A 22528-nucleotide genomic window follows, 5' to 3' on the forward strand; every position below is an offset into this window, starting at 1 on the left:
GATTAAACTTTATACATGAAATTTAAAATGAGTTTGATTTTTGACTTTGCTGTTTTTTCTCTGTTGATGACATATTAGAGACAATTTATATTAAACTGTTGATTTTTTTCACCATTTCAAAAATTTTAAAAAAAAAGCAATATTCTTGGAAAGAAATATCACCTATGAATGTTACCTATTCTTCCAGCTATTAAGCTTTTATATTACCGTCATGATGTTTTATTGGCTTATTCATATCTGAAATCCTATGTCACTAGGAAATTTAACCCAAGTACGGGTGAGAAGTAGATGAGGGCAAATGTCAGTTCAATGAACAAAACTGGACACCAAAGACCCAACGTGAAGAAAGCAGGAGACTCGGAGAATAGAACTCCATGGATTTAGACGTGTGCCTGTGAGCCAGGAGGAAAACATGAAATGGAAACAGGAGGTTCGAGGAAAGGAGGGGTGTGTGGACAGGGGCCGGGGTGAGTTCGGGAACTGCGGGGCAGCGTGTGTGGAGACGCAGCGCTGGGCGCTAACTCTGGCCCCTGCCCACCGACCCGGAAGGAACGGAAGGAACGACGCGCTGCACACAGCCAAGGACAGTGCACGAGTGACCTCTGCGGCCGTGGGTCACCGACACACACAGCACACATCAGAAGGACGGCCCTGGGGGTCAGGAACCGAGGGCTGCAGCGACGGAGAGAAGTGTCCACGTATCCAAGCCAGGGAGCGTCTACCACTGAGTTTGGAAACCAGGTTTTGACGACAGATTTTTAAATCCATGGCTGTGGGACTGCCTCAGGGAGGAAAAGGTTTTTGCTTTGGACATTCCTTGCCCAACATGTATTTCTCCATATGACCTGTGTCTGGAGAAAGCAGACGTCCCACAAACTATTCTTGAGAGCGGGGGGCAGAGAGAGAATAAGCGAGTGATTACTAAGATGGGCGCGGGAGCCATCTGAGGTCAGAAGATGACGGGTCCCAGTCCCCAGGTTTCCTGAGCCGGCCATGAGGGAGCACAGGTGAGTGGGTCATGAAAGAGGAGAGCCCGAGGCGTCGGGTCCAGGGACACTGCATGGTTAAATCGACGTCCCGGGGCTGAGCGTTCAGGCTGAGCCCCAGCCTGGGCCGTGTCCCAGACATCTGAGACGGGACGTGAAGGAACCACCCTACCCTCCCAGGTGCAATGACAGAACGTGGAAACCACCACGAGACTGATGCCGAGTGTGGGTGTAGAACACGCACTGTTAGGATTTATCTTCAGAGAAAGTTCATTTAGGCCAAGACGGACTTCCTGAAGGCCTACCAAGCGCTCTGCTCAGGCCCATGTAAAACAGAAGACCCCTGACATAAGGCCTCACCTCCAAGAGGAAGAAAGTGGAGAAGACAGAAGGAAGAATGCGAGCGCCAAGTGTCAGCAGCGAAACCAGGGACGTTTGCACTGTGAGCACCCCTGTGCCCGAGGCCAGCGTCCGGGCTGTGCAGCAGCCACTACTGCTCTCTAAGGGGTTAGTTACTGGGAAGACGCACAGGCAGCAGCAGCAGCTCCCAGCAAAGCCACTTCCCATGGCACTGCCCACTTACGCCGCTCAGCATCCTGCTGGTTTTCAAAGCATGGTCTAAAAACAACAGATTCGGGAGGCCTGAAACCGGATCATGCGTGTTTTCAATGTCTTTCTTGTACTTCACCTATGAAAATAATATGGAACAAATACCATGCAGGAGAAGAAGATGCTGTGCTTTGGCGTGATGGCTGTTACTATTTTAAACACCCCATGAAGTGCTACTTAGTGGTAGAATGACGCTGGCTTTACAGGCTGCCACTAGAGGGTGCTCATTTACTATGGAAGGAGTGAAAAACAAAGTTTCTATTTCCAGAGTTGAATACATATCACCCTTTTTATAGCTTACACATTTAGAAAGAGTGGTGTTAACAGAATCTAGTAATTTCCACAGAAACATTGGTCTCTAAAAATAGAGAGAACAGTAAGTTTATTCCTTAGCATATACTACAGTATTTCTGTTTTGTGGTAATTTTATGCTTCATGGGGCTTTTAGTGTTTTTCACCCCATTGCCATAGAGAGCATTTTTTACCAATGCCCGCAGGAATATAATAATCTATTAATGATAATAAAATTGTAATAATAGCAAATATACTGAGCACTTTCAGTGTGTCAGACACTTTTCTGAATACTTCGTTGTATTAAGTCTGCAATCCCGCAATAGCCCTAGGAGGTAGGTGTAAGTGTCCCCGCTTTCCAGAGGAGGAAACTGAGGCTCAGCAGGCGGAAGTCGTAACACGGACCAGAGGATCAGGTACATGTCCAGGCAACCCTCAAGCTTTCAGCCCAGAGCACTAGGTTCCTTCCTGCAAATTATCTCCTCACTATTTCCTTCACACTTTTACCCAAAATAATCAAATCAGAAAAATCAATCATTCTGATATCCCTGGTGGTCCCAGAGGACAGCAACACCCATTTCAATAGCTGGAAATAAAAGTTAGCTAGTGGACACAAATACCACCATCTCCTACACATGAAGGAAAGCAAGACTCAAGCTGTGCGGGAGCAGAGGGCTTAACTGATCTAACACGGCAAGAGCTCAAGTTCCAGTGCTTAAAAATGCACACTCTATTCTTTCACTGTAGCAAAGTGATCGCTTTTCTCCCATTTCTGTGTTTCTACCCTGCCCAATTCTAACAAGGATTTAAAACATTGTTTCTTGCAAAATAAAACATGATTATTTTAAAAATTTGTAAAATGAAAACAGCTCTTATGAAGAATGTTTCACAGCATAGATATAGGGGATAAAAAAAAGAAAGCACAAGCTAGTACAAATACAATTTCTGGAAATTTCTTTAAGGCAAACTATTATGTACCAGACATTACTTTACAATAAAGCCAATTTCAGCAGCTTTGTCACGAGGCAACTGTAAATTACAATAATACACACACCTCTTCTGCAAAATCTATAAACCATTTCCACTCTTGATCACATAAAGTAACTTTATTAGCAATACTATTTCTACTTATCAACTAATTAATCATCAGTAACTATTAATAGTGAATCCCAGTAATACATTTCCCCCCGATAAAAGCTTCAGGAAAATATACCTCAGTGTCTGCAATTACAAATTACTTGGAAATTACATGATCATGATTAACTGTCACTAATTACAGTGAAGCCCATTCGGAGAAAATAAGAATCAAAAGATACTGAAAATAATTTTTTGTGACTTATAAGCCACAAGGCACAAAGTAACTTACATCACTCGCTAGTGTGGTGGCGAACTGACTTTGCCGAAAAGAAGCACTCTCAAGGGGATTGTAATGATGTTTCTTGTCCTTCATTTCATTATCAAATTTTTCTTTGTATTTAATCTGTTATCGAAAGAAACACGGGATAAAGAAATAGCACATTTATCTTTAACCTTCAAAAGTAACACATTTGAATTTTAATCAGATCAAGCAAACACTACTGTAAACACAAAATAGTTGCGACATTTAAATCCCCAGTATTTTTCCCCATATAAAGCTTAATTAGGCATAGAAGTTCAAAAAGCAAACAACTCCACTCGAACCCTGATCATAAATGCAATTAGGCATGACCTCAAATCCTTTTAACAAGGATTACACACTAAAATATCGGGTTTGTAAATGTCAGTTTTCATTTCTGTATCCTTATCAACTATGATCAATAAAAAATCGGGACCACAAATCTCTACCACATTTAGAAAATGGGTCCCAGGCCCTTCAACCTGGCATATGAGTCTTCCTAAGGGAATTACTCCAAATGAAGGGGATGGTGGGTTTTCTCATCATTTCCCATATCCCATGTTTGTTCAAAGCTTCATTTCTAGCGATTAAATTTTCTGCAATTTCCTGGCTCTATTAAACATTCTTTTTTATTTCCTGCGTTCTAACTCCACATTGCTTTCACCAGCAGAACGATCTTCAATATTCACTAGGAATTATTTTTCTCTTTTCCTAAGTATTCTCGGGGCAATCAAAGAAAAGATTGTCAACTTACCCTGTGGAACTATGTTCTTACCAGTGGGTAGAGAAATATGTGAAAGCTTGTTATAATAACTAATTGGAATATAAATACAGCTTCTTTCCAGGCAAAAACTCCAGCTGCTCACACCCCACAGCCACTTTGGTTCCTGTGGCCAGGAGAGAGTGCCCTGACCTCAAAAGGCAGGTGAGCCTATTTTGTTCTCTTATCATATTTGTACGATATCACAATTCTTAGAAGACTGGGTTTTCTTATGACATCTCATAATGCACCTTTAGTTGCACATCTTGCTTTGCAGCCAACTTTACTGAAAAGCAATTTGGGGGCTCCCCCTACACCTTCTTACCAAGCACATATCTGTGCCTCTGGGAGGCAGCTATGGCAAATCTTGGTGGGAACACAGCATTTGGAATATATGTCAACATGCTTATAGGAGATACTTTCTCCTGGGGGGTCAATCGGAAATAGCTCTGACATTAAAGCTGCCTTATAAATTCAAGGAGAACCTCATTTATTCTAACTAATTGGAGAGGCCTTCCTAAAGCAAGGAGAGCTCTGATTTTGTTTTATTTATTTTATGTTGTGAAGTCAGAAGCACTATCACAAATGGGGTACACCCCAATCGCGTCACTTCCTTACCAGTACCCGGCTCCTCCTAAACACACAATCCCACACCCTTCACACAGCACACCATTCTGCTGGGGCACTTTCAGCCATATTTTTTTTTTAATTTAAAATTTTCCAAAATTTGTGCTCTGGGCCCACCAAGCAACAAACCCACTTTCTCCCCATTTCTGGGTAACCTCTAATCTACTGTTCTTCTCTATGAATTTGCCATTTCTAGGTATTTCATACAAGTGAGAGCATGCCTCATTTGTCCTTTTGTGTCTGCTCATTTCATTCAGCCTAATGTCTTCAAGGTTCATCCATGTCGCGTTTCTCAGAACTTCATTCCTTGCACAGCTGGATGATACTCCCTGGTGGACAGACCTCACTGTGTTCATCCATTCATCAACCCACGGGCATCTGGGCTGCCTCCACCTTCCAGCAATTGTGAATAAAGCTATGAACACGGGTGGACAGACACCTGCTCCAGTCCCTGCCTGCCGTTCCTGGGGTATATACCAGGAGTGGGATCCCGGGTCACACGGTGATTTCTGTTTAGCTTTCTGAGGAACCAGCAAACTGTTTCCCACAGCGGCTGCTCTGTTTTCCATTCCCACCTTCTCACTCCAGTGTCGTTTTTCTTGTTTCTCCCCTGGGCCTGAAGGGGACTCATTCAACACCCACAGGAGGCTCTCGTGCCAGGCCCATTCCCAGCCTCTCCTCCAGAGTGAGGGACACGCTCCAGCGGCCGTGGCCACAGAGCAGGGAGTCCTGGGTTAAAACCATTTCATGTCACGAGTCGGTCCCTCCGTGCAGGGCCGGCTCACGTCCCGTTTTCTCCAGCCTGAGGCACCACGAGGGCGTCAGTTATGTGTTAGCTAAGTGGTAAGAACAGGCTGGATGATCTCAGGGTACAGATCATATATCCATATGGGTATGCCTGCAAATCCCACACAGTTACCCTCGGAAGAGACCAACAAGCAGGGTGGTGTCACCCAAAAGCTAAAATTCTATTGTTAAATCTGATATTTGCTCTTTCCAAGAAAACGCCTGTTTCTGGAAGGCAGCAGTCCACACCGCGGGGACCCATTCATCCGTTTGTTCATTAAACATCGAGCAAGTGTCGCGTTCCTGCTTGTGGTGGGCACCGGGGCTGGGACCCCTCCACGGTGGGGTCGGGGTCTCCTCCGGCACCCCCAGCCTGCTCCCTCATGCCCGTCACACGTGACTGCACTTATCTGCAGAATCAGCCCTTCTGGACGGTGAGCGCGGGGAAGGCGGGCGCACGTCTGCGGGGTCCACCAGAAAACCCAACCGTGAGCACGTGCCAGCCTCCGGAGCAGGGGCCGTCTCGTTAGGGCGAGGGGATGGACAGACACCAGAGCAAGGCGGTTCCTTCGGGCCTGGGGAACATCCATGTGCCTGCACGTCCTGCGATAACCTCATCATAGACCCTGATGTGAACCTCATTTTTGAAGATCTGTCCCACCTATGTGCATCGAGCTATACACATTAAAAAGTGCATTTAAAAACATTGGCTCACGGTTCCAGGTTATCCCTACAGCGTGTGAGACTATTTAAAGGATGCCTGTCATTTATACGCTTTTATTGAATGTAATGATGACCAAGGTGCTGTGATTTATCGTACTCTAAACTTCCACCTGATTGGATTCGAAAGATGCCCAAGGAACAAAAACAAAGGCATTCCTCCATTAATTAGCCAGAAAGCAAAGTAACTGCATTAGATAGACAATGTTTCCAGACGCAGAGCCCTAATGCTTCTCACTTATCTCTTTCTGTACAATCGGCAGGTAGATGAACTGAGAAAATAACCGAGTGGTCTACACAGGCAGTACTGCCACCGTCTGGCTCCCGGCTCGCTCACCACAGATGCACCCAACTCTCCTCTCTTCCGCCGCCCTCACGGGCTCTGAGCCACAACCTCCCCAAGCACACGTCACGGCTCCTGCACGATGAGGCAACGCGTTTCCACGACAGCTGCTGACCAACCCAGCTGAGTCTCCCTCCAACTTAAGATCATTCAAGAAAGGGAGAAATGGGTGGTGGGTGGGTTTACAGTAATGCTAACACACACTGCCCATGGAGCACTAAAACCAGCCCCCATGGAGCTTGCGGTGTGGGTGAATTAGATATTTGCAACACTCAATGATTTTGGAAACAAAAGAAAGTTTACTCGATCCATCCATATGACTGACGTTATTTACACCGTGACTATCACACCCAAAGGTTCTATGTACTTTTTCTCAATACAGGAGAGGCAGATAGGATCAAACTTCTAAGAGCTTTCTAAAGAACGTGCACGGCCTCGGCAGGACTCCGGGAGCTCGGCCTCTGGAGCTGACGAGCTACCAGGAATAACTTCACCCAACCCTTCCCGTGGCGTCGAGACTGCCCAGTGCCCCACGGGCCCCGAGCTCAGGCGTGCACCCACTAGTTCAGGTCTTTTGCCAGCGAGCGCTCGGCTTCACCATGACACAGCCATGCCTGGGAGTCACCAAGAGTCAGCAGAGGCAGGAGAAGCAGAGTCCGGCCCAAAGACGGTGACCACAGGCAGGTAGGGAAAGGCCAGCAAAGCAATGGAGATTTTGATAAGCTTAGCTTAATTATCAGCAAAAATAAAACATTAAAAACAGTACAATGGCATGTATCTACAGACATGCATTTCGTCTGATTTGAGATGAGACTGATTTAAAAGCTCTCCAGGAAGACAGAATAAACAGATTTTATTATTCAGAATTCAAAATAAAATCAATAATGTTTTAAAGACCAAATTTTACACACAAAATATTATCTCTGCTCTTATTTTCATAACCAAAGAATGTCTTATTGACTTTGCACCAAATGTTGAACAACGATTCAGAGAAAATTTGCTTGATCAAATGTATACTTATTGATGGCCTGATTTGGGCCATTCTATGATGATGGATTAAATAGCTATACACCCAGACACCATGGAGCTTGCGGTGTGATTGGTGAAAATATTTAAAACACATAAACACACCTGTATGAGACTACTATAAGCTGTGCTAAGAACTAAAAGAATAAGAGCAGAGCATAAAGGAAAGGAGAGCGAGGCATTTAAACCGGTACATCAGAGGTTTAAGCTGATGCTTGGCGTGAGGACGCTGGCAGAGGGAGTCACCAAAAAGGAAGAATGAAAAATTCTCCCAACCAATTAAACTCCTTACAATTTAACTACAATATGTATTACTAAATTTGAACCTCAATTTAAAATGTAACTTGGAAACCATTCTTGCGTCTTCAGGTCAGTGGCTGGCAAGCAGCAGAACCAGGCGTGTGTCTCAGGTTGCCTGCTCCGGAGCCCACTTCTTAACCATCAACCCAGGACCCCTCTTCCTAGAACCAGCTTCTGCCATGTGACTGCTGGGAAATCCTTGGCCCCAGAAAGAATTTGCCAGAGGTCAGGTAGCTGGACTCTAGAGCAGTGCTCGGAGCCGCGGCCCTGCTGGGTCCCCTCTGCGCGTCCAAGCGGTTTGACGAGTCCAAGCTCCTCCAAACCCATCCACAAGGATTCACCTAAGGTGCAATGGCTCCCAGCCGTCCTCCCTGTGGCCTTGCCGAGACCCGCTCCCTGCCTCACTTTTGGCCCCATGGCCAGCAAGTCTGGGGTCCGAGCTCTGGGGGTGCAACCGTGGTGCCCCAAAGGACTTCGTCTCCAGGGGCGAGACTGCCAGGTTGTTCAGTCCCACTCGAGCCCAGCAGCTTCCGGACAGACGACAGGTGCAGCGCATCCTGAGTCTACTCCTTCCCAGACGCAGCTCCAGTGGGGGTTCTCCGAGTGTCACCCATCAAAAGCCACACTTCCTGTTCCACCACCGTCTCTTTCCTAGAACATGTCATGCCTGCTCTGCTTGGTGAACCCAGGGCCACGCTGACCCCTCGTCATCAGGCAGCCTCTGGACCCCAGCCTCTGCCCTCAGACACCCAGCCTCCTCCGTCAGACAGGCTCCCACCTCTCTGGGGTCTTCCCCATTGTGTGCTCCATCCCTAAATCCAGCCTTCCTCAAACCCACCCCCTACCCAAAACCTCTCCAGCTGCACAACCCTCACCGATCCCTGTCTCTTCCACACGAACAGTGACATTTTGCTGGGCCTTAATTTGCATTTCCCTTTCTACGAGAGAATTTGCGTCTATTTATTTGTGCTCATTGGCCAGAGGTGCCCTTCTGCAAATGGCCTGCTCCACCTCAGTGCCCACAGCAACACTAAGCTTTCAGTCTTCTCAATTTTAAAGAGCTTCTGGGTATTGAGAAACTAAAGCTTTCTCGTATGCCTTACAAGCATTTTTCCAAGTATTTGAAGCCCACTTCTCTTTCTTTTTATATTTTAAAAAGCTATTCTCAAGATACTTCCTTTTTGGCACAAAGTCTAATTAATTCATTAAAATACTCAGTTTTATCCAAAATTTGAAAAGCCTGTTGGGTTCTAATTAAAAATGCATGGAATTTCAAAAATTAATTTTGGAAGAATTAACGAATATATGAGATGGAATGTTGAGGTTTCCCAGCCAAGAACACAGGATGGCCTTTCCATGTGTTCAAAATCTTATTTTATGTTCTTCAGTAAGACGTCGTAGTTTTTATCATTTAGATATTTCCAGTTTTAAATGTAATTCAGTTAAGACCTGTGCAGCTTGAGGGACAGGTATTTTCAAAGTCGAAAACACCATAAGTGTATAAAAATTATTGTTTGGTATAATTATTGTTAATTTTGCAAAGGTCACCTTTTTCCGTCAAAAGAAGGTTTTTTTTAATTTTTAGTAGTCAAATCGGCATAACCATTCTTTTATAGTTTCTGAATCTCTCGTCTTGCTTTAGAAAAACTCTGCTATCCCTATATCGTATACATAGTCTCCTGGATTTTCTTTTAAGACTATTTTATCATTTCACTGTTTACATTCAAGTCTTTAATCCATCTGGAATTCATTTCTGTGTGTCGTTTAAGATTCGGATCCAATTTTATTTCTGCCCTGATGGGTGGCCTGTACGTCAGCACCATCTATTAAATCATCCAAACTTTTCCCGTCGACATGAACCAGCACTTTTTCACATATGAAATTCCCATATACATTGGAATCCATTTCAGGATTCCCTAGTCTGTCCTACCGATCATTTTATCTCTCACTCAACCAATTCCATATTGATTTAATTTCAGTGATTTTATATTATGTTATGGGAACTTAAGTGCCCTTCCATTGGTCTTCATTTTCAGACTTCTAAAGGCTATTTCAGGCATTTCCTTTCCACACAAACTCTAAGATAATTTTATCCATATTTTAAAAAAATAAAATAAACCCTATTGGATTCTAGCTGAAACTCCATGACATTTATATATTAATTTGGGGAGAACTGAAAAGTTTTTTGTTATTCAGACTCTCAGTCAAAGAAGTGGCACATCTTTAAATTTTTTTTCAGTACGATCTCAAAGTTCTCTTCATTTACATCACCTCATTTTTATGTTGTGATTAAATTCAAACATTTGAAACTTGGGAAAATTGATACTTTTATGACTAGGTTAAAATTTATGTGGGTGGGGGGTGTGAGAATGTGTGTAAAGTATATATGCGTTTGAGTGTATAGGTAGGTATATAGATTTATTGACCAATACAGATGTAGTTATTTGGTATGACAATTGTTGAATTCTAGAAAATCCTGGAAAATGTGACAGTGTGGCTAAACACATTTAAAAAGCAGCAGATTTGTGCTTGGAGAAAAAAAGAAACTTTGTTTTATGCTTAAAATTAGACTTTTCCCCCTTCACTGAAATTTAGAATTATAATCTTATCTGAAAACGGTTTCAGAAACATTGTCTTTACATTCTTTTACAATTAAAGATATTGTCTAAAATGCAATATTTTCTATGATTCTAGAAACAGCATCACTGAATGAAGTCATCCTGGCATCATCACTTCAGCCTTACTTGACTGGAAAGTCTAGAAGCTTCCACAGCATGCTCAAAATCTGGTCGTCCAATCACAGTGGGTTCTTTATTCATTTCTCCTTGTCCTTTCTTATATTCAGCCTGAAAAGAATAAATAAAGGAATGATGAACATTTCTATTTCCCAATGAAGAATCACATCAACTTTAGCCCAAACGAAGCACAAAAGAACTTCAACCTATAAAAAAAAATTTCCTTACAACTCAGCCCTTACTACTAAAGAAGGAATTAATTTTATAATGTGGTTATTTGAATGAATTCAACTTTTTTTAGTGAAATAATCACTACTTCTGGGTCTATGTCGCCAGCAATCATCATCTTTATATTATGCATAAAAACGGAAAGCATATTAGAGGAATTGTCTAGAAAACGGAGAGCTGGCATCTACAGACACATAGCTTTCACAGCTTTGTTTACGCTCGGGAACCGATCTGCCCATATTTGGTTAATATGCAGTTGAATTTGGAAAAAATAATTATTGATTTTTAAAGTTGAGTTTAGCCTGTGTGATTCCACTACTTGACTCAAGTCAAATCTTTTCCTTTTAATCAGGTTTTAGGTAAGTTTGAGTGAAGTGGTGTTAATTAAGGAGGGTGTTCTAGAGACGACAAGACACAGCAGTAAGGACAAGACGGAGACGAGGCCGTGAGACTTTCCCAGGGACGGGGTGGGGAGAGGGGACACGGCCGGCGGCCACCCAAGGGTCAGGGGGGATGTGAGAGCACGGTCTCAGGCTGAACAGAACTCATTTCTCTAAAAGTAAACAGAACTCATTTCTCTAAAAGTAAACAGAACTTATTTCTCTAAAAGTAAACAGAACTCATTTCTCTAAAAGCACGCTAACAGCAGCCAGTGTTGCGTTGGGTTTGGGCGGCTCCCCACCTACCTGAATAATTTACACAGCCAAATGGAGAACCCAGGGGAAAAAAAACGAGATGCTGTTAACTCTAATTGATTAACTGCACTAACGGAATTAACCCTTCCACTACCAAAGCCCTGCTCTGCCTCCTGACAAAGTAAGAAATCAGTTCTGCTCAAGATCAGGAGAGAGAAATTACATTGCTGATGGCCTTGGAGACCTGGGTGGCCTTCCTGATGTCGGGTCTGCCGAGCTCCGCGCTGTAAGTGTGGGTGCCCCACGTGCCTTTCCTGTAAGAAACCTAATCAGAGGCAGAGAAGATGAAAAAGAAATTGAAATTAGTAATTTCAAATAGCTGCTATTTGAAAACAGCATCACTGTCCGTGAAAGCATACATCCTTGCCATGATCGCAGATTAGAGAGAGCAATGACCTTGGGTGGTTTTTGTCTGTCTGTCTGTCTGTCTGTTTTTAGGTGCGGCTGTTTTGCAGAGCCTGTGCCTCACTAGCCTTATGACATTTGGACTGAATTTCCATGACATGACAAACAGGGGGCCAGGCCCTCGGGACAAGGCCAAGCTTAAAGGACATTGTGCCCACGATGCTGTGGCACGGCCTTGTGTCCAGGTGTGTGCGAATCTTCACACACAGGATATCTTCACGTGCCTTCCACCTGCCAGTCACCTGGTCTGGATCCCCAGCGAGGGCAGGTGAGCCCCAGATAAATCACCTCCTCGGGGGAGGGAGGCCAGCTCTGTAACCCCTAACTCCCAGGCCGGCAGGCCACCAAACAGCCCCTCCCCCTTCTCTCCGGGACCCCCCCAATGCCGTCCGATGTCAGGGGACGTGGCCAGGGCACCAATATGCAGATCACACACCGTCAGTGCCCTCGCCATAACCCGGTCCTCCCCAAATAAAACCACCACATCAAGACCAACTTGTCCACTGTGTTTTAGGCTTTTCAAGTCACAATGCAAAGAATGCGGAAACGGTCATTCTGAAAACCTGTCTTCATTCTTCTGAAGCAGAAAAGAGTGGAACGCAGAAATGTACAGCTGGGCCTCTATACAACACGCATAGTCAATTACATTTTGTAGAAAACTAGCATTTCTGATGCTCCTGCAACATTTCCACAATAGTATTATCTTGGGTACTTACTAAAAACCGAGATTCCTGTGGTCCGTCCCTGATCTTTTGCAACAGAATTTTTGTGGCTGGGGACCAGGAATCTGCATTTTAATGACTCCTCTGTTTAACCGCTATATGAACCACAGTTCTAAATAATACTATATTTCCCTTTTTTCATTTTCCTTTATACCTTGCAGAGATACAACATACACACTTTTTTATTTCTTTCAAAAATAATATCGGTCCCCTATGCTATACACTATTTCATTTCAGTGAAACATTTATATATCCTTCTATCTCCTCTTTTAAGAATTTGCATCTGTCTCACCACCAAGGCTATTTTTTAAACATTTATAATCATGAATCTGTCCAACAAGCAAATGGCTTAAACACAATTAGTGGAATATCTGTAAGAACATCCAATTTCAGTATTTATATTTTTAGAGGCTTCACCTTAAAGTAACTTCAGGTGGGTTTTGTGCACACAGGTAGTAAAATAAATATAAGAAGAAGCTGAAAACTGAGTTATTTTTTGGGGGGAGGGGTGAATTTTAAATAGTTAGGGATTTAAAATAGGCTAATTTCATCAGTCTCAAAAAGCAAGACACTCATCACCAAAGAATGGGTGACGGAGCTCAGCCCACCCCGAGTTAAACACAAGCTGTGTACACAAAATCTGACTCTCAGGTGACAACAAACCAGAATTATTACCCACCCGTAAGACTAACTGTGTCTATGTTACTACAGTCTATGAAAACCGTGGCGGGGGAGAACGTCTTTTTGTTTAGAAAAGAATGAGGAGGAAATAGAAACCCTCACTTTCTGAAAAGAACCGCCGCCTTTCAGAAACCGAAGCTTTCCCTGGGTTTCCTAACTCCATGCTGCTCAGCCTAAGGACAGCGCGGGGAGCGCGTGAGTTGCAAGGCGGCTCGGCTGCAAGGGGGCCCGTCAGCCGTGGAAATCGCAAATTAGAGGCCCGCATCCGGGACTCAAAACAAATGTGAAGATTGACAAGAGCTGCAAATTCAAACCAGAGGACCCCACGCGGCCTCCCGGGAGAAGGCGCCAGGCCTGGACTCTGGCCAGGCCTTCTGGAAGAGCCCAGCTCGGGGACGATCGCGGGAAAGGGGCTCACACGGGGGGCAGCTCCCGGTTTCCACCATCTGCAAGGGCATCTCAGTAACAGGCCGCCCGGTGTGGGTCACACGTGTTCCCCCACCCCGTCCCGCAGCCTGCAGGGCCCAGTAGAAGGAGGCGTGTCGGTGGGAGGTCAAAGATCCTAAAAGTTCCTTGATTTTTGACGGATCCCTAAAAACCCATCAGTCCAGGACAGGTAGAAGCCTGAGGGTCAGCGACTGATTTTACCTCGTTGTATTTAATGTTTCACTCCCTAGAGTGTCCTCAGAGGGTGGCATAGAGAACCCCAGATATTCGGAGTAGAAATAGTAGTAGTAAGAACAGTAGCAGCCTCCACTTTACACTGTTTATGATGTAACCAGTTCCTGCTGAGGAGTTAATTAGCATCCACTGCCTCTCACACATTCCTTAAATGTGAATTTTTTTAGAACAACCCCAAAATCTGTTAAAACTAAGTTCCCTCACTACCCTTCTATTTCAAAATTTTCTTATATTTTAACTATTTATTCTCACTAATAAGCATTAGAATAATTTCAGAGAATTCCACAAAGAAAACATGGAATTTTAATTGGAATTGCACTAAACCTATGCAATTTAGGGAACAATGACCAAGCATGGCCAGAGACATTTCAAAGCTCTGCGGCTGGGGAACAAAGTGTTACTCTGCTTTCCTCTGGGAGCAGCAGCTGTGAGGACGGACATTTGGAAAGACCAGCTGTCACCCCGAGTCCACACAGAGTGTGCAACAACGAAGTCACGTAGAAGCGAGAAGAATCAAGAGACGGAGAGAGAACCAGAGTCCTAGAGAGACAAAGTCTGCTGGATCCAGCCAGGCCTGAAGGTGGACTGAATTTCCCAATTATGGAAACCAATGAATTCTTATTTTCACTTAAGCTAATTTGACACAGATTTCTGTCACCTAGACCAGCATAGCATCCCTCTATTCCGCGTGTTTTCCTTTCAGTGCCATGTACACTCTTTAGTGCTTCCAGTGAAGATCTTAGTTCTTTCAAACTCAGTCACTGTGTTGCTTTCTTGTTGTTGGCACACGTGCTTTCCCCTCAGCCCACAGCATTCTGTGTCTTTTACTCTCGGCCGGTCTCTCCGTGACTCTTTCTGCATCTGCTTCATGAGAGCGAGACCTGGGTCTTTCTCCTGCCTGTTGGGTGGGATACGCAGTGTCCCCGGCACCATCCGTGCACCCACTCACTAAGTGCACATGGCACCCCTGGGGTGACCGTCTGTGGTCACTGGGCTCCATGTCCTGAGTCCCCGACTCTGCACGGCTGGGGTGGACTCGGCCAATCCCAGGAGCTCGCCTAAGATTTGGAAAGCGGAGTGGAGCAGAAGCCTCTGCTCTCCGTGAACAGCCAGACACACAGACAGACGAAGGGCTCACCGTGGCTTTCCAGCAAGCATTTCCTACTTTTACAACAAAAGACTGGAGACTCCTCAGTAGATGATCAACAAACTAGAGAAAAGCAAAAACCCCACGAAGACTGTGCTTCAAGTGAAACTCAAGCACTTGGAGATGAAAGACGGAGAGCTGGAGTAGCCGCTTGGAAGGCAGCCGCAGACAGACAGACAGGTGTGGGGCTGAGCGCAGTACGAGCAGACAGGCCTAACAGGAAACAAACGTACTGGGCCCAGGGCCAGCCCCTTTGCTATCCTACCCCAACGAAGGGTTAAAATGAGTCTCTTGGCGAGAAGAACCCGGGTAGGACACAGATCCTGAGTGTGCAGAACACGAGTGTGCAGTGTAGCCTGAATGCGGTTACCAGCGGTGGAGGCATTTTCTGGGAATCCCCCAGGGATGGTCAACAGGCACACGGCCTGGAAATCCTACCTTAATGAGCTTATGTCCGCCTGGCATGATGGACAATGAAACACTCTGAAATTATTAAACTGGAACTATCGTTTTCCTGTAAGTGAATATGATAGAGATTAAATCATGTCCCCCACAAAGGCAAGGTCCCAAGCCCTGGTCCTGGGGCTGGGAGCCCATTCGTCAGTAGGACTCTGAAGATGGGATTAGCCGAGAAGGCTGTTGCGGTTCGCTAATGCTGCCGTTATGCAAAACACCAGAAATGGATTGGCTTTTATAAAGGGGATTTATCAGGCTACAAATAAAGTGATAAAAGTGTCCAAACTAAGTGATAAAAGTGTCCAAACTAAGTGTCCAACAAGAGGATACTGTTCTAGAATGCTGCCAGAATGCAAAACACCAGAAATGGATTGGCTTTTATAAAGGGGGTTTATTTGGTTGCAGTTACAGTCTTAAGGTCATAAAGTGTCCAACGTAACACATCAGCAATCGGGTACCTTCACTGGAGGATGGCCAATGGCGTCTGGAAAACCTCTGTTAGCTGGGAAGGCACGTGGCCGGCACCTGCTCCAAAGTTCTGGTTTCAGAATGGCTTTCTCCCAGGACGTTCCTCTCTAGGCTTCAGCTCCTCAAAAAAGTCACTCTTAGTTACTCTTGGGGCATTTGTCCTCTCTTAGCTTCTCCGGAGCAAAAGTCTGCTTTCAAAGACCATCTTCAAAATGTCTCTATAAGATGAAGCTCCTCTCTCAGTTCCAGTGCATTCTTCAAAGCGTCCCTTTTGGCTGTGTCTCCTCTTCAAAACGTCACTCTCAGCTGCACTGAGTTCCTTCTGTTTGTCAGCTCATTTATGTGGCTCCAGTGATTTAATTTAGACCCACCCTGAATGGGTGGGGTCACAACTCCATGGAAATTATCCAGTCAGAGTCATCACCCACAGTTGGGTGGGGCACATCTCCATGGAAACACTCAAAGAATTACAATCCAATCAACACTGATAAGTCTGCCCCCATAAGATTACATCAAAGAGAATGGCATTTTGGGGGACATAATACATTGAACTGGCACAGATACCGTCACTGAAGAACGGCCGATGGCGTCTGGAACACCACTGTCAGCTGGGAGGGCACGTGGCTGGCGTCTGCTGGTCCTTTGCTCCTGGATTGTGTTTCAAAATGGCTTTCTCCAAAATGTCTCTGGGATCTTAGCTTCTCTCTCAGCTCTTGTGTGTCCTTGCTTGTTCTCCTGGGGTGTTTCTCTCTAAGCATCTGGGGGTCCTCTATTAGCTTTCCTGGGGCAAACTCTGGGCTTCATCTCTTACCTTAGCATCTCCAAATGTCCTTCTGTCCGCATCTCCCAGCATCCCTAAGCATCTCTGTCTGCCCCTTCAGTTTCTGTGTGTCCTGTCTTAGCACATCCCGGGGTGTTTCTCTCTTTCTGCTCTCTGTGCAAACTCTCTTTAAAGGGCTCCAGTAAACTAACAAGACTTATCCTGAATGGGTGGGGTCACGTTCAATCAAGAGGTCTCACCCTAACCAAAAGACTAATCAGTCTGCCCCTACAAGACTGCATTAAGAACATGGTTTTCCTGGGGGACATAACAGATCCAACTGGCACAGTGCCCAGACTGAATCAGGGTGGCTTCACCCAACAGGCCTGGCGTCCTCATGGGCAGAGAACGTGGACGCGGGAGAAAAAGGCGAGGCAGACGGGGGTAGCGGTGGCATGTGACGGGGGCGGAGACTGACTTATGGGTCATCAGCAGGTCGCCCCCAGAACCCAGAGGAAACAGACTTCAGGGAAGCCACTTCCTGACTTTGGACTTGCAGCCTCCAAACCTGTGAGGCAATAAACTGTTTACGCCACCCAGCCTTTGTTGCAGACGCCTTGGCAAACCAAGATGGAATAGAAACCTTTTACATATAAGTAAATGTAGGAACAAACAGTCATGGGAAGGCAGAAAAGTTTTCAATCTCGCAAATCATAAAGTACAATATGGATTTTACCTAGCACAGATAGCATCATGATTATGGTTACCACTGTTTACAAAGCAGTTTATAGTTGGTACAAGTTTCCTCAGGTGTGATTTAATTTAATCACCACCACCCAGAGGAGCTAACTGCTAATGGTCTATTTCTCAAGCTAAATCCTAAGGCACTTCGGGACGGAGAAAGAGCCACAAATGTTTTCTCGGGATCATTTTACTGATTTATCTTAAAGCGTTCTCATTTTCTGGTGGAATAGAAATTTTGCTTACTGATAAGTTTTTATTAATTTTAACAAAGTACATCTATCATCTTTGAAAAGAACATTAAGTCCCTTGTTTTTCCTGCTGGATAATTCTTCCTAATACACACAGAATCAATTGCCAATATGGTGTTTTGGAAAAGTTCACTGCTCAGTTTCATCACAAGGCCAGACCACATCACTTATAAAACCTAAAACTGGCAGTTAAGAGTGTGTTTGCTTTCCTTCAGAACTTTCAGAATGCAGGGCTCTGATAAGATGGATGGGAGCTAATAATGTGAGTGGGGTAATCATTACAAGCCCATCTGTAGGGGAAAGTAACAGGATAGAATATCTCCAGTTTCTTAATTACATTAGAAAAGTTTGGCAGACTTAACGCCCCTTCAGAGGCAAAAGGACTTAGACTGGCTGTTATTCACCATTTCCTGATTTAGCATCAAGATACGTAGTTCTATGGGTTCAGGAACCTTCTGAACGTGCCCTTCCGACCTGACCCCTTCTTAGTATAAATCACATGTTGACTTGGTCCTTCCAGAAATCAAACCTTTTTCAGTTGTTTCAGATTAACTGCTATCACCTTAAGCTCTCAGATCCCCCTTTAAAAACGGAGGTGGGCCCAGCAGGCCTAATATTTTAGAGGCTGTTTACACAGCGGAGCCCTTTACACGGATTACGTCACTTAGCTGTCCCGGTTTCTTAATTCTCTAACAGAGATCAGAGAGTGACTTGGGTTTGGTGGAAATGTAAAAGACGCCGACTTGCCTCCTTTCTCTGCAAATCCGACTCACATGTAACAGCACACTTTACTTTAAGTTAAATTAAGTTGCTTCTAGCCATGCTGTCACATTATGACAGGGTGATTCTATCAGGGAAACCTCAGCACGTGAGTTCCTTGGACGGAATTTTTATAGGAGAGAGTTTGTTTCTCATGCCGACTCTGCAGAATCCCCCAACCCAAAAGAAATTCTTATTTTCTTGCAGCCTTGAAGCCCTCTATTTATATTTCCTCTTGGGGGGACAACAAGGTGTTACTCTAATGGCTCAGCTCTAGGGGAATAGCAATGAGGCAGCCACAGGTAGAATACAAATGTCACCTTACTTTAAATCTGGGGAAATAGCATTAAACACTTTCTAAATCCTATTATATGTACAAACTTTGCATGTAAAGGTTGAATGCACTGGCAGAGAAGTGTAAGCAAACACCTCCTTCTCCCATAAGGACCCACGATGGAAGGAGCAGGGAAGGGCTTTATTCTCCAGTCCCTCGACCCCTCAATCAAAAGAAAGGGCAGAGTTAAAATACCAACCCCAGTTCTCCGATAAGGAAGCCCCGTGTTTGCAGTTCGTGGAAAGATGGAGTCAGAACAGGCCGGGGTGAGACCCGGGGACACAGTCCCCGCCCCGGCCGCCACCCCCTTTCCGGGGTTGCTGCATCAGCACGGGGGAGCTCAGGTGCCGCGCACTGAGCCGGGGACCTGAATTCTCACGAAAACCTCCTTCACTCCTCGTTTTCAAACTTAGTTTCAAATCTTGACCACCTGCCAGTGACCCTGAAGGGGGAGGCGTGTGGCGTGGCAGACAGAGCAGGTTTGGGAGTGCGTGTGCTTCCTTTCATAGCTATCTTTCCTCAGCTATGAAACAGGGTCAAGCACAGGGTTTTTGTGCAAATCGGAAAAGAAAAAAGTCCTGTGACTAAGTGATGGTCATTATTATTATATGGTTACACTACACAGAGATGCTGATATTATTATTATCACAATATTATTGCCGCGATATCATTTTCTTAGAAGGCATTCCCTTCGGGGGACCCTGCTAGTGAGCCCAGACTCTCAGCTTCTCTCTGTCTCATCCATCTTGAACCATCCTGGAAAAGCGTGGGTTTTGGCTGACGTGTGTGCACTCAGGTCAGAATGGAAAACCTCACTGCACGTTCACTTAAGCGCTGACCTACTGTGCGTTCACACCAAATAGCTGCCGCCATCTGCGAAGCTGCCCTGATGCAGCAGTCCCTGCAGCTGGGGCCACGGGGTGCAGTCAGCAACGGGGCTCAGGGAGGGCCCGGGAGGTGGGGGTGCTGTGTCAGATCCTGACCCTCTCAGGCGCCTGTATCTCAACTGGTTCTAACCCATGAAGGGCCTGACAGGCGCTTCGAGGACTGCCGTGGAGGGCAGAGAATTCACGAGAAGGCAACAACAAGCTTCCCCTGTGATTTTGGGAGGATGGTCTTCTCCTGGGCCACCGGGACAGCGGAACTGAGCAGACGCACCATGGGCGGAGGCCACTGCCCACCCACGGCCAGGAGCAGATTCGCCTCCCACAGGCCCGGCCTTCCCCGGGGCTTCTGGGCCAGTGTTACCAGTGGTGCCAGCCAACCCCAACCCCGGGTACCATCTAGCTAGAGTCTGACTGATTCTGCTTCCCAGGCCCATGTATTCCTGAGGTGTCTCTTCCAGTTTTCTCTGCGGTTCTAGAATGGAGACCACATGGGCTTCGGCATCAACCCGAGAAAGCTCTGGGAAATGCAGGTGACCCGGTAGGGCGGACGGACCCACCTCTGTCGTCTTCCAAGCAGAATGTCCAATGCCCAAAAGAGTGCCGACAGAGTGGTTCAGATGTGACAAAGGAAAATTTAAAGTCCTCTTCAAATAGGAATTGCCATAATGTTTAAATTTTAACACAGCATTCCTCGGTCCCAATTAGTGAGCCGGCTAGCAATTACTCAGGAAGGTCAACGAGCAGAGGGAAGGGCCTCCTTACGTCACTCTGGTGCTTGCTGACGTCCAGGGCGTGCCTGACCTCGGGCGGCTCCCTCATGTGGGCATAATCCGAGAGGCCTCTGGCGGCTCCGTGTTTCTGCTTGTAGGCAACCTTGAAAAACGCAAATTGGTGTTAGTTTCACTGAGAGATGTGTTAAAGTCTCACCTGTCAATTTTCAGGGCGTTGCTAGGACTTGACACATTTGAATACCACCAGTGATGGCTGAATTTGCCTAAGCCCCTATAACAAGATGCTACATGTGATGCTTTAACCTTAGAGCTCCTGGTGGACTCCAAACTCTTAACTCTTTGCTGTTAATCTGAAAACATCTTTGAACAAAAGACAAAATCCCCACTCATATTCAGGTAGCTTAAATCTCAGCTGTGGTTTTAGGAAATCTTCCATACTCAAGAGACTTTAGGATTGTAAATATTCAAGGTTTAAATCTTGGAAAAACAACTAGCAAAGTGGGGAGAAACAATGGGTGTTTAAAAGTAAACTGTTCATTTTTTAAAGGGCTGTTTTGATTTTATGGAGACAGAGCTGTAGTACAATATAGACCTCATGATATGCCCACCCTTGGGGAGAAAATATAGCACACAGTCAATGGGCTCAGCTATGGCCAGCCTTGCCCTCTGCCCAGTGCCAGCCATGGCCACCAGGTTCAGTTTGCTCCACGTCGAGATGGAGAGGGGCACGGGCTTGGAAGGAGATGCAACCAGATTTGACAACAGAGTAGAAATTAATGGGGATCCAGAACTTGGCAACCAAATGATACCCTAACTCTCAGTCTATGCTATTATCCTATTTATCATCTTTACAACCTGCAATTACCTTGTTTTATTTATTACATAATTCCTTACTATCTTCCCTTCCTAGAGCATACCTGTCCAGTTCTCTGATCCCTCAGAACCCTGAAGAGTGCCGAGCACTAAGTAACCACCAATAAGTATTTTCTGAATGAGAGACTAGATCAATGAATGGATAAAAGGCTAACTTAATTTTTAAAATATAAAAGGTTTAGTGAGAAAAAGATGTTAAAAGGAGTTGAGATTACTTGGCACAATAGAAGAAAGGCAACTTACAGAGAAAAACTAAACCAACCTTCCCCAAGAACAAAACAAAGGCCTAATATCCAATAAACAAGGATACAGTTAAACTTAAGAAAAAAACTTTTTTACCAATATGAGCTCCTTGAGAGCCAAGTGTGTATCTGATGCACCTTTTCGTAGCCTGTGCTATCACAGTGAACGGCACGGAGCAGAAACATAAATCACGTCTAGTGAATGAAGGGATTTATTAAACATCCTTGTGAACTAAAACACCCCATGACCTTTTATAAACAGAGTTAACCACCCATCTACCTGTCTAAAGGATTTAGGTGATAATCAAAAAAACTAATATTTTAAAATAAAACCAGAGCATCTTAATATATTTTTAAGTCATCTAATACAACTCCCGATGTTTAAATCCCCTCTCTGGCTCCCCACCCAGTTATTCTTCAAAACCGCTACTGAAAGAGAACTCAGCCTGGGGCATTTCCATCTCCAAATGTCTGACGCCCCCTCGGTCAACCCAAATCCATCTTCCCACAGCCGCACCCACTTGGCCTTACAGAGAAAGGGTGATTCCCAAGACAGGGCTCCAAATGCTGCCGGCGACTTCTGCTTCTCCAGACGTCGTCGTGGAAGCCCCGGGGACCATCCTTAGCACGAACTCCAGCGCCCCGGTGCTCCGAGCCTGGTCCGGCCAGCCCTGCCTAAGACTGCTTCACTCATCCCAGGGCATCACCTCCCACGTGGCTCAATGCGATCAACGCACCCACAGGCCCCCGCGCCTTCCTCTGACGGCTGTGTTGGCGTCCCCTCAACTGCCGCTGTCACACTTGTCCAGTCCTCCCCAGCCATCCTGCCCCCATCCAGCTCCTGCGCATTCGCTCGATTACCGGGACTCAGATGCAACGCTGCCCATTTCTCAAGATACAATCCATCTC

General features: G+C 45.5%; 1 protein-coding gene across 11 annotated transcripts in view; it reads right to left on the reverse strand.

Annotated features, from left to right (window-relative positions):
* NEBL (nebulette) overlaps positions 1-22528 on the reverse strand; it is a 341590-nt gene that overhangs the window by 66221 nt on the left and 252841 nt on the right. For 9 of the 11 annotated variants that reach the window (XM_037837685.1, XM_037837684.1, XM_037837680.1 and 6 more), the window contains 5 exons: positions 20536-20646; positions 11645-11746; positions 10568-10669; positions 3253-3366; positions 1570-1674 (listed from right to left, as the gene is read on the reverse strand). The exons of 1 other annotated variant lie outside the window; for it this stretch is intronic. In XM_037837685.1, the coding sequence (XP_037693613.1) occupies positions 1570-1674; positions 3253-3366; positions 10568-10669; positions 11645-11746; positions 20536-20646 (534 nt within the window). The remainder of the gene's footprint in view (positions 1-1569; positions 1675-3252; positions 3367-10567; positions 10670-11644; positions 11747-20535; positions 20647-22528) is intronic. One more of the 11 variants, XM_037837688.1, reaches the window with a different exon arrangement.

Source organism: Choloepus didactylus, chromosome 5 (genome assembly GCF_015220235.1).
Source record: "Choloepus didactylus isolate mChoDid1 chromosome 5, mChoDid1.pri, whole genome shotgun sequence".
Taxonomy (NCBI): Eukaryota; Metazoa; Chordata; class Mammalia; order Pilosa; family Megalonychidae; genus Choloepus; species Choloepus didactylus.